Source organism: Impatiens glandulifera, chromosome 1, assembly GCF_907164915.1.
Source record: "Impatiens glandulifera chromosome 1, dImpGla2.1, whole genome shotgun sequence".
In the NCBI taxonomy this organism is placed as follows: Eukaryota; Viridiplantae; Streptophyta; class Magnoliopsida; order Ericales; family Balsaminaceae; genus Impatiens; species Impatiens glandulifera.
In genome coordinates, this window is record NC_061862.1 from 52,782,281 (window position 1) to 52,794,473 (window position 12,193).

At 39.0% G+C, this 12,193-nt stretch overlaps 2 protein-coding genes and 2 non-coding genes across 4 annotated transcripts in view; 2 read left to right on the forward strand and 2 right to left on the reverse strand.

Moving 5' to 3' along the window:
* The window catches only part of LOC124933930 (14-3-3-like protein B), a 48,172-nt gene that overhangs the window by 19,743 nt on the left and 16,236 nt on the right, over positions 1–12,193 (forward strand). The window lies entirely within an intron of this gene.
* Positions 575–645, forward strand: TRNAG-GCC. The gene has a single exon. It is a non-coding gene; the product is annotated as a tRNA-Gly (tRNA).
* Positions 981–1,052, reverse strand: TRNAD-GUC. The gene has a single exon. It is a non-coding gene; the product is annotated as a tRNA-Asp (tRNA).
* On the reverse strand, positions 1,176–7,199 carry LOC124933951 (phospholipase A1-IIgamma-like). The gene is made up of 3 exons (XM_047474406.1): positions 6,768–7,199; positions 1,900–2,073; positions 1,176–1,772 (listed from the first exon to the last, which is right to left on the reverse strand). Exons 1-3 carry the CDS (start codon positions 7,191–7,193, stop codon positions 1,176–1,178), a joined length of 1,197 nt encoding a protein of 398 aa, XP_047330362.1. The 5' UTR covers positions 7,194–7,199.

A 12,193-nucleotide genomic window follows, 5' to 3' on the forward strand; every position in this document is an offset into this window, starting at 1 on the left:
AATGAAAAATGAAAAAAATAAAAAGAAATAGACTACCTCTCATGATAAAATATAAGATTCAAATCTTCACAAGAATAAAGATTAACTCAAAACCTAGATAGCGTAAAAGGTTATCATAAACTCTAATAGAGTAAAAAGTGACATTGGTCCTAATAACTACCATAGGTAAGAGAGTTTTGTTTTTTTTATAATATTTGAATTAAATAGAAGTTAGGAATGATAAATGAGTTCATTAATTACTTAATTGGAAGTACTTAAAACTGATTTGATATGTTTATTTAAAAATTATTAAATTATTTTGAATAACTGGGAAATTAAACTAAAGAGTCAAGGTTAGTAATCTAATTAAATTTGCTATGCAAAAGAGCAATTTTATGCAGATATTTTAATGAAATTACTAAATTGTTTAAAATTAAAGAAAAAAAAGAAAGAAAAGGAAAATATTAGGCTACTTTTATTTGGCACACTTAAAATCTATTATTTAGAATATATGTTGTAAGACAATTATTTAATCTTATGTTTTTTTAACGAAATTACGAGGAATGAACTAAATAATATAAATGTTAATCACAAAGCACCAGTGGTCTAGTGGTAGAATAGTACCCTGCCACGGTACAGACCCGGGTTCAATTCCCGGCTGGTGCAATTTATCTTTTTGTTCTCAAACAATGGAGAATATGTAAGGAATATTGACCTCCAAGCTACACTTTTGGAATCCCAAAAGCGGGTTCATCCAATTACAGCCTTATGCAACATATATTCTATAAGGAACAATTTATATACATTTTTCTTCATCAGATGGCATTAAATGGGTAATCATTGCTCTCACATATCTTTATTGTCTACACACTTTAGTAACAAGTTTAGAATACACATCTGAAGTCCTTCCAACTGAACTTATGAGTTAGACATCTATATGCCCCGGCACTTGCAGAGCATCTTTTGGGGACTGCAATAAAATAAAAGCAAAATATATATGACGCCGTTGCCGGGGATGGAACCCGGGTCATCCGCGTGACAGGCGGGAATACTTACCACTATACTACAACGACTTGTGATTTCAAATTCAATTATTAATTTAAATATAAATAAATAATAATTGTAAGTATATAATAAGTGTTTTAAAAAAGAGTACGTTAATAAACAAATATACAATAAAACTGCATAAAACTATGTTAATACCCAACATCCATTAACTGCCATGAGCCATTAGGAAGTTGAACCATGCCCTGGTTAGCTTGCACCCACCATGAAGTTGGCACACTATACTCTTCCTTAAGCCCATCCAGCCCTTTGTTCACTAGAGCAATATCCCTCTCGATCACCAACTTGAACTCCAACGCCTTACTTCCCTGAGTTCCGGCCACCATATGCATATACACCTCCAAGTTGTGAGCCCTCGAAAGGAAAGACATGATCCCCGGTTGCCCATTTTTCAAGTAAGGAGATTTTTGGCTATCCACTTTTAAAACCTTCCCCACAACATCATAGCCCACAATGTTTATTGGGTGGTCTGGAACAACGTCTGGAATGTTCTCGATACGGAGGACGCGGAGGTTATGTAGGTCGGATGCCGTTGTCCTTAGCTTGGAGTTTCCCACACGCGGGCAGGCAAATGGGAAAGCAGTGACTAGGTGGTTTCCAGCAACGTTCCTCGCTATGTCTATCGCATTTAGAGTTGTGATCGCTGCTCCAAGGCTATGGCCTGTTACGGTAATACTAAGCTCCTCATTTTCATAGGTATTCACTAGTTTCTTGACCTCTTCGAGGACCTAAATTATAATGAAAAAGAAAAGTTGGTTAAGATAAATAAAAAAGAGGTAAGGGCTCTCAGATGTAACTCATATAATCCAAAGTATCCATTCATTGAGCTATTAATTACTATATCTTTAATATTACCTGGTCCCTTGCACTAGTCTTGTTATATATTGATCCAGAATCAATTGAAGTGTACAAAGAGTAAAACCCTTGATGAACCTTGGGGACGTCTTTCTCCTTGTGGTCATCTCCCGTTTTGAATATCTTAGTTGCCTCAACTAAGCCAAGTTGAATGTCATTTACCCATTCCATTGACTGATAGAGATTAATCCCATCGTTATTATTGATAAACAATGTTACAATATATACTAGTCAAAAGACTCTTAATAAGGTAAACCACTAATCTAGGAATCTAAACAAGGTAACCCACTAATCTAGGAATCTAAACAAGGTAACAAGATATATACAATATACTAATACACCCCCGCAGTCGAAACGGGAGATTCTCGGACGCTGAGACTGTCTCTGAAATCTTCAAATAGTATGCGCGGAAGTCCTTTGGTGAATATGTCAGCGATTTGAAAACGAGAAGGCATATGAAGAATGCGAACTTTACCTCTATCTACTTTTTCCCTTACAAAGTGTATGTCCATTTCGATGTGTTTGGTACGTTGATGTTGGACCGGATTTTGGGAGAGATAAATCGCACTTATGTTGTCGCAGTAGACCAGTGTGGCTTTGTCCAATGAGATACGAAGTTCTAACAATAAATTGCGAAGCCAACAGGATTCGGAGACAACATTGGCAACTCCTCTATATTCAGCTTCAGCACTAGAACGAGAAAGTGTGGATTGCCGTTTTGACGACCAAGACAGAAGATTATCGCCTAGGAAGACGCAATAGCCAGATGTAGAGCGACGGGTATCTGGACATCCTCCCCAGTCTGCATCAGTATATGAAACGAGTGTAGACAGTGAGGATTTGTAAAGATGAAGGCCATAGTGCTTTGTACCCTGTAAGTATCGAATGATTCTGTGTAAGGCAGCCAAGTGAGCCTCTTTCGGATCATGCATGTGGAGGCAAATTTGCTGGACTGCATATGAAATATCAGGACGTGTGAAAGTAAGATACTGTAGTGCTCCGGCTAAACTTCTGTAATGAGTGGGGTCAGAGACTGGTGGACTAGTTGATTTTCCAAGTTTGCCATTTGTATCGACCGGCGTTTGTGTTGATTTGCAAGTAGACATTCCAGCACGATCAATAATTTCTTCAGCATATTTCTTCTGACTAAGACAAAGTCCATCCTTAGTATACGATACAGCAACTCCCAAGAAATAGCTTAATTTACCTAAATCCTTCATAGCAAATTCTGCGCCTAAGCTTTTCATGAGAGTCTGACGTAACTGATCAGACGAAGCCGTAATGATAATGTCATCAACATACAAGAGTAGATAGGCAATTTCGGACCCATGTTGATAGATAAAAAGCGAATGATCAGTCGTGCTGTGTGTAAAACCGATTGTAGAGACAAAATCTGCAAACCTTTGATACCAAGCACGAGGAGCTTGTTTTAAGCCGTATAAAGATTTGCGCAATAAACAAACATGGTCGGGAAAGATTTTGTCTCTAAAACCGAAAGGCTGATGCATGTAAACTGTTTCGTTGAGATTACCATGTAAAAATGCATTCTTGACGTCCATTTGGTGAATGGACCAAGACTTCGATAAAGCAATGCTCAGAACAGTTCGTATGGTGGCTGGTTTGACAACAGGACTAAAGGTTTCTTCACAATTGATTCCAATCTGCTGAGACCTGCCATCACCAACAAGACGGGCTTTATGCCTCTCAAAAGAGCCGTCAGAGTTAGTTTTATGCTTAAAAATCCACATGCATCGTATAATATCAACACCCTGAGGACGCGGAACCAAGTCCCAAGTCTTATTACTAATTAAAGCGTTAAACTCATCGTCCATGGCGGCTTTCCAATTCGGGTCTGATAAAGCTAACTTTGGGTTTTTGGGAATAGGCGATGGAGATGTGAGTGTGTTTAGATTGAAAATGCGTTTTGGACAGACAATCCCATCCATTGCGCGGGTTCGTATTGTCCGTGTTGGATTGATGATGGTTGGTGAATGATTTGGACGGTTTGGTCTTGTGGACGGGCTGGTCGTGTTTGGGTTTGGGCCTGGTGAAGTGGTGATGGGTGATGGTGGGTTTGGTGGAGTGTGTTGAGTTGATAATGGGCTCGGTAATGGAGTGTTGTTTGGTGGGGAAATGGACTCGGTGATGGGCGGGGTTTGGATGTGTATTGGGATGGTTATTGGTTCGGATTGAGATGGGTGAGTTGAGTTTGGGTTTTGGACAAGAGAAAAGGGAAATTTTGTTTCGTCAAAAATGACGTGACGAGAGATGATAAATCTTTTTGAGGCTGGGTCGTAGCATTTGTAGCCGCGATGATTAGAGGGGTATCCTAAAAAGACACAAGGGGTAGAGCGTTTATGAAGTTTGTGAATAGTGGTTGGAGGAAGAAGAGGATAGCAAAGACAACCGAAAATTTTTAGGTGAGAGTAAGAAGGAGTTCGGTTATATAGAAGTTGAGTGGGTGAGAAATTTCGAATTTGTTTATTTGGAAGAATATTTAGGAGATAAGTGGTCATTTCGAGGGCGTGATGCCAAAAATTTAACGGGAGAGAAGCATGAGTAAGCAATGTTCGAATCATGTTATTTATGGTGCGTATTTTTCTTTCTGCTTTACCATTTTGAGGAGAAGTATAGGGGCAAGAGAGGCGAAATTGTAGACCATTTTTGTCACAAAATGTACGAAATTGACTGTTGTTATATTCAGTTCCGTTGTCACATTGGATTGTTTTAATGGGCTTTTGAAATTGTGTTTGAATTTGATTTTGAAGTGTAGAGAAGACGGAGAATACTTGGGATTTGTTTCCAATTGGAAAAGTCCAAAGGAAATTTGTGTAATCATCAAGAAACAGAATATAGTATTTATGTCCATTTGTACTTAGCACAGGCGACGTCCACAAATCACTATGAATAATATCGAATGGGGAAGTAGTATAAGAGACAGAATTGGTAAATGGTAACTTAACTTGTTTACCAAAGATGCAAGACTCACAGAGTTTAGACCCTAAAACGGGCTTACAAGAAATAGAATTTGATTTATTGAGAGAATGCAAAATATCGACACCGGGGTGTCCTAATCTATTATGCCATAAATTTGACGAAATTGCAGTAAACGAAGAATTAGTTGGGGTTTTTTGGCTTTGGCTCGACAGAGAGAGTGGGTAGAGATCCCCCGAGCTATTGTTCCTCATGATAACCTTCCCCGTCTGGAAATCCTTTACAGAAAAACCAAGTGAGTCAAATTCTACAGAGACGTTGTTATCACGAGTAAACCGACGAATAGATATAAGATTTTTAATGAGTTTGGGAGCATGTAGAACATTGTTCAGAAGTAAGGGTGGTAAGGGTGGTTTTAAGTTAGTTTTACCAATACCGCGAATCGGGATTTCCTGTCCACTCCCAACAATGATATTTTTAACACAATTTAAATTAGAATAAGGCGAGAGACTACCTGAGTTGGGTGTCATGTGTGAAGTTGCTCCCGAATCCATGTACCAAGTATCGTCAGGCGGAGTAAGGGATAAAGTGTGCATCGCCTGATTGATATCGGTTGCAACGTAACTTTGGGGCTGCTGCTGGCTCGTTTCAGCCATGTAGGCCTGCTGTGGCCGAGAACCGAGTACGCCTGCTCCTGCTGTCCGAGTGTGTTGCTGCTGATAGCCAGAACCGCGCCAGGAGGCGCCTTGTTGCTGTTGACCAGATGCGTGCCAGGGGGCGCTTTGCTGCTGCGGCCAGATCTGTTGTGTCGGGTAGGGACAAGGGGGTGCTGTCCAGCCCGCAGGCGCCCACTGTGCCCATTGCTGTTGGCCAGGAGGTGCCCAGAATTGCTGCTGCTGGTGGTATGTGCGGCTGGTGTTGCGACCGCGTCCTCTGCCGCGCTGGCTGCGTCCTCGGCCCTGGCCGGCCTGTTCCTGCGCGCTAGAGGTGCCCTGCTGCTGCTGCTGGCCGGTAGCACGGGCTGATTGGCTAGAGTTGTTTCCGCGGCCTTGGCTACGATCGTCCGAGGCAATAAAAGAGGTGTTTGTGTGGACGAATTCATCCTTCCTTGTTTCAACAAGGAGCAAATCAGATCTAGCATCGTAGAAAGATGGGAGAGGCTTCTTTTGACCTATTATGGTGGCGATTGTTTCGTAGTTTTCATTCAAACCCCCAAGTAGACGCAACACCAGTCGATTTTCAGAAACGGGGCAATCAACATTAGCAAGTTGATCCGCAATCATCTTCAATTCAGTGCAATAAGCACTCATGTTTGGGAAATCATTGAGACGAATTTGAGAAAACCTATTTTCAAGATACATAGCGCGAGAACCTGTGTTATCTTGAAATATATTCGCTAAACGTTCCCAAGCCTGAGCAGCCGTCATACCAGGTTTTTGGATCGTGTTTAGTAGATCCTTGGATATTGTTCCAAATATCCATTGCTTGACAAGGGCGTCAAGGCGTTTCCACAGAAGAGAGTCGGTCTCGGAAGATGTTGAAGGTGTTTCGGAGGCGTTGGGAGTTTTTGGTTTGAGATGTTCGTAAACATTGTGAATCAAGCAGTGGTTTTCGAGAAGGTCTGCCCAAGAGAGATATTCCTCGCTACCCATCTCTAGGGTGATAGGAATTATGGAGCGGAGATTGTTAACAGAGAAAGCAGAGTGGTATTGAGAAACAGACATGGTGGTGGGCGTCTGACTTTGATTGGAGGAGGAGTCTGAATTAGTAGGTGGGACAGACATTAGAAGTTTGTGCGTGAGGCAGCAAGGTGGGAGGAAGAGAAAAAAAAATTCGATTGATGATCTTGAGAGGATCTTTACTCTGATACCATGATAGAGATTAATCCCATCGTTATTATTGATAAACAAGGTAACAAGATATATACAATATACTAATATTGACTCTATAGTTCCTCTCCATGCGACCACAATATCCCTCCTTCCCATTTCACGCACCCCTTCGTCGGTGGCCACCGCCACAAAACCTATCCAATTCGACTCACTATTCTTGTCCTCTCTTGATAAGGATTTTAAGAGGAACCCATCTGGAACCAAACTAGAGGATGTCGCGTACAAGAATTTCGTCACAGTATACTTCTTCTCGGCCTTTCCTTTGCCTAGGCCAACTTTGGAGAAAAGTTCGTCTTTAGAGTAACGACTGAATCCCGCATACTTTGATGTCCTGTTGTTATTGAACGCGTCGTAAGTCGCCTCAGCCATTTCTCCATAGTGAATTAGATATCGACGGAGATCGTAATCCAATGGCTCAAGTAGGCCTTCCCATTCTTGATCCCCGCTCAAAACCTTCCAATTCTCCATCTTCTCTGTCACACTAGTAATTCCCTTTGCAAGACAAAATAATATATAGTTATTCAAAACGCACTTTCTCACCGATGACTTAATTATCTAAAAATGGTTGTTTTGTAGGGTTGCATTGCATGGCATGGCATGCTTTATATAGAGAGAGCTAGCTTGAACCATTTTAAGGAAACTTCAATAAAGATTGAATGTTTGAATAATTATTTGATATTGTATTCCTGAATATGCATATAATAACTCATATAATTCATATAAAATAATAATTTTAATTTGAAAAAAGTATATATATATATATATATATATAATAAATTCCAAATAATTTAAAAATATAATTGACAGCGATGTAGAGCTAATTTGCACAAATAACTCTTGAAATATATATATATATATATATATATATATATATAATAAAAATAATAATAATTAATAATAATAATGCTTAATTTGAATTTATTTGAATTTTCGGGCTGAGGGTTGTGATTGTAAATGAATACTTGAGTCGGATCATGAGTTAAACTGCCCATAATCTTAAAATCGTTAAAAGTAAAATAAAAAATATTATATGTATATTTCAAACTTACAACCTAACAACTACAACTCTTAAATCAAGTGTGATTGAGATGCGGTTTGTCGATGGATAATATGTTGGTAACACATAAGAGTAGTTAATAATATGAATAAAATATTTAATTGACCAAAGTGTGAAGTCACGAGGTTAAATGTCGATTGAGATTGGTGGTTTGTTTTCTTAAGGATAAGAGACGCGTGAAAGTGTGATTGAGATGTGGTTTGTCGAGAAATAAGAGGTCGGTAACAAAGGATCGCGAGTCGATTGAGATTGGTGGATAATGTTTTTAAAGGATAATAGGCATGTGAAACTATGATTGAGATTGGTGATTTGTTTTCCGAGAAATAAGAAGCGTTTGAAAATGTGATTGAAATTGGTGGTTGGTTTATTGAGGGATAAAAAGCGTGTGAAAGTGTGATTAAGATTGATGGTTGATTTGTTGAGGGATATGAGACTTGTGAAAGTGTGATTGAAACGTGGTTTGTCAATGAACCAGTAATAAAGGATCATGATGTGACGAGATTAGAGGTCGATTGAGATTGATGGTTGGTTTGTCGAGGGATAAGAGGCATGTGAAAGTGTGATTGAGATTGGTGGTTGAGTTTCCAAGAAATAAGAGGCATGTGAAAGTGTGATTTTGATTCGTGATTGGTTGGTTTGCGATGGATAAGAGGTCGATAATATTAGGATTCGTGGTTAGTTTGCCAAGGGGTAAAAAGATCGGTAATAAATGATCGTAAAGTCAGGAGATTAGAGGTCGATTGAGATTTGTTGTTAGTTTTCCGAGGATTCGAGGCATCTAAGTGTGAGGCTACGAGATGAGAGGTCGATTGGTAATTGTACGCGACAAAAACCGCCAGTTCGATATTTGGAGCTTACACCGATTTTTCTTTTTGTTTAACATAAAGAAATTTAATTCTTGCATGCTCAGATTTTAATAATTGTGAGGAGAATCAGTTTGTTCAATGATCAGAAAAATTAAAGTGAAAGTTAGGCTTTGTAGACGACTCCATATCTTACTATTACGAATGTCTCTTTCACCCCGAAGGTCACTTCTATTTAATCTTGGCCATTTTTTAAAACACATCTCTTTACATTTTAAATTTTATTTTAATGCTAGCCTAGGATCCAGAAAGGCACAAACTATATCAAAAGAGCCCAACAAAACCGAGATAAAAGCAAGCAAAATAGAAGAAGAAATAAATAATGAAAATTGGTCAAAAATCAAGCTATTGCTTAGTCGCGGGCCTGAAATGATGCATTTCCTTGGTCGCGGTCGAAGCCTGCAGATCCTCGGTCGAAATATATGTCATCGGTTGGTCAACAGCAAGAAACAACTTCAATTCCTCGATATTGGCTTCAGTTCCTCGGCCGCAATGGATGCCATCGGTCGGGTGCGAACAACGGATTTCAATCCTCAGTCGCAAGTGTCAGCAAAGTTAGTCGTGGCCTTGGGCGTGGCTTGATTCCACGGTTGGACGCTGAGCAGACTGTTGGAGCGGAAGAGGCGCCTCTACAGGCGCCAGGCTGAAGAACAAGTGCCGGCAATTGAATAACAAGTGTCACTTGCTGAAGAACAGGCCCAATTCGTTTATCTAGTTCTGGGTGACTACACCCCTAAATTTAACTTTTGTAGCTCTAAATGGATGCTTTTTCAAATATTGTTGGACTGGAATTTTATTACTCATAGTATTATCATATTATAAAAGAAAAGCTATATCATTCTGTTGAGAAATACTCTCTGAGATCAACACAATATTCTAATGTAAACCAGAAATCCAAACGTAAAACAAGACGAATAAGAAGAAGACGCAAGATTTGATATCGGAGTTCAGCCCAAATCGGACCTACGTCTCCGTCAAGCTCAGCTTGGAGCTTGATTCCACTATAAAGAAAAAGTATCAGATTACAATCACTCACACTATCTTTCTTTTTCTTACACACCTTTATTTGCAAGAATTATTCATCAAAATCTCTCAAGAAAAGTAATCTCACTCAAGAAAAGAAAAAACAGAATACTCTAAAGACTTAACCACCTATCTTCTTATATCAACATAAAATGAATGACCCGGTTTTTATAATTAATTAAACCGGACCCAAAAACAGCTAACAAAAAAAACGGTTCAACCCAAAATCAATAATCTCCACATTGGGTTGTTTGATCATTCTTCAACTTCTAGTGGAATCAAAAAACTCATATTTGCATCATTGCTTGAAGCCACCCACAGTTCAAGTTACTTCAACTCTAAGTAGTTTTAAACAATGTTTAAATTTGCTTAAAGTTAACACTTTTGTTCCAACATCAGTAGGATTATCTTCTGTTCCAATTTTACCAAATGAAACTACACCTTGTGCTATCTTTTCCCGAATGAAATGATATTTTATGTCCACATGTTTTGTTCTATCATAAAACACAGGGTTCTTGCACAAATGAAGAACACTTTGGCTATCAGTGTAGATAGTAGCAGGCCCTTAAACAGCTTGAGTTCCTTAAGTAGACCTTGAATCCACATGGCCTCTTTTACAGCCTCTATTGCTTCTATGTACTCAACTTCAGTGGTTGATAATGCTACCACTGATTGTAGTTGGCTTTTCCAGCTGATGCAATTTCCATTTATCAGAAAATGGAAAGCAATAGTAGATCTTCTAGTGTCTTTGTCACCTGCAAAGTCTGAATCCACATACCCGATGACTGTTACTTCAGGAGTATTCTTTTTCTTGTAGCATATACCTGTATCGGTTGTAGAGGCAATATATCTTAATAGCCATTTCATAGCCAGCCAATGATCCCTACCTGGATTTGCCATAAACCTGCTTAAGGTCCTGATCCCATAAGCTAAATCTGGTCTGGTGCAAACCATGGAGTACATGATTGATCCAACAGCACTAGAATAAGGAACTTTTTCCATATATGCTTGATCTGAACTGGTTTTCGAAGAACTTGTAGCTGTCAAAGGAAACTGATTTGTAATAGGCATTTTAGCTAGTTTGGCTCCTCTGATCCCAAACTTGTCTATTACCTTTTCAAGATAACCCTTTTGACTGAGAGTCATTAAGCCTTTCACTCTGTCTCTTACTAACCTTATACCCAGAATTTTTCCAACACTGCCTAAGTCCTTCATATCAAATTCTGAATTAAGGACTGTCTTCAAATTCTTTATTCTTGAGAATTCTTTGCTAATCAGTAGCATATCATCTACATAGAGTAGAAGATAGTCAGCATCTTGGATTTTCGATCCTCTGAAATACAGGCATGTATCATAGCTGCTTCGGATAAACCCTTGCTGAGAAATGAAGGCATCAAATCTCAAGTACCACTGTCTTGGAGATTGCTTGAGACCATACAATGATTTTTGTAACAGACATACCATATCTTTACCTTTTTGTAATTCGAAACCCTATGGCTGCTCCATGGAGATGGTTTCCTCCGGATTTCCATGGAGGAATGCTGTTTTGACGTCCATCTGCTCCAGTTCTAAATCAAAATGTGTTACTAGTGATAGCATAATCGGAATAGTCTTGTACTTGACAACAGGTGAGAAAATCTCATTATAATCAATCCCTTCTTTCTGAGAGAAACCATTGGCCACCAACCGAGCTTTGTATTTGACCCCTTCTTTTATAGTATTTCCTTCCTTGATCTTATAGATCCATTTGGATTTAATCACTGACTGTTTTGACGGTCTTGGAACAAGTATTCATGTCTGGTTAATATGTAGTGAATTCATCTCTTCTTGCATAGCATCAATCCACTTCAGCTTATCCTATGAGTTTAGTGCTTGCTTATAGTCTTCTGGCTCCACCTTACCTATTTCAACTGCATAAACAAACGCATAAGCTAATAAATCAGTATAAGCAGAAAAACCATACCTTTGTGTGGGCTTAATTTGTCTCCTTTCCCGATCCCTTGTGAGTTGATAGTCGGTATCAGGTTGCCTTACTTTATCACTTTGTTCATCTGCTAACTCTGTTTCAGTGGTAGCTATTTTTGAATCATGAACTAAGACTGGTGACTCTACTTGATCCATGTTGCCATAATTCTCCTCCACTGAATCAGTAACTACCTAGTAACTACCTGTTGTTGAGCCATCATAGGAACATAGTCAACACTTGATCCTTGCTTTCTTGTATCAGAACCCCTTTGGGTGGTGTTAGATATTTCTTGAGTAAGGCACACAAATTCTTCCTCATTGAATATTACATCTCGGCTTATTATAGTTTTAAAACCACCTGACTGTTTTAACCAAATTCTGTAACCTTTCACCCCTTGAGGATAACCAAGAAACACACCCTTTATACTTCTAGGCTCTAGTTTTCCTTCTTTTTGATGTGCATATATAGTACATCCAAAAGGTCTGAGATGGGATAAGTCTGGTGGATTTCTATACCACATTTCTTCAAGAGTTTTAAAGTCAATTGCTGTAGAGGGGCA

Coding starts and splice junctions, on each gene's coding strand:
- LOC124933951 (XM_047474406.1), bottom strand. CDS start 7,193: ATGGAGAATTGGAAGGTTTTGAGCGGGGATCAAGAATGGGAAGGCCTA. Junction 2,074..6,767: donor GAACTATAGAGTCAATATTA/GTATATTGTATA, acceptor AATCTCTATCAG/TCAATGGAATGGGTAAATGA. Junction 1,773..1,899: donor AGACTAGTGCAAGGGACCAG/GTAATATTAAAG, acceptor ATTATAATTTAG/GTCCTCGAAGAGGTCAAGAA.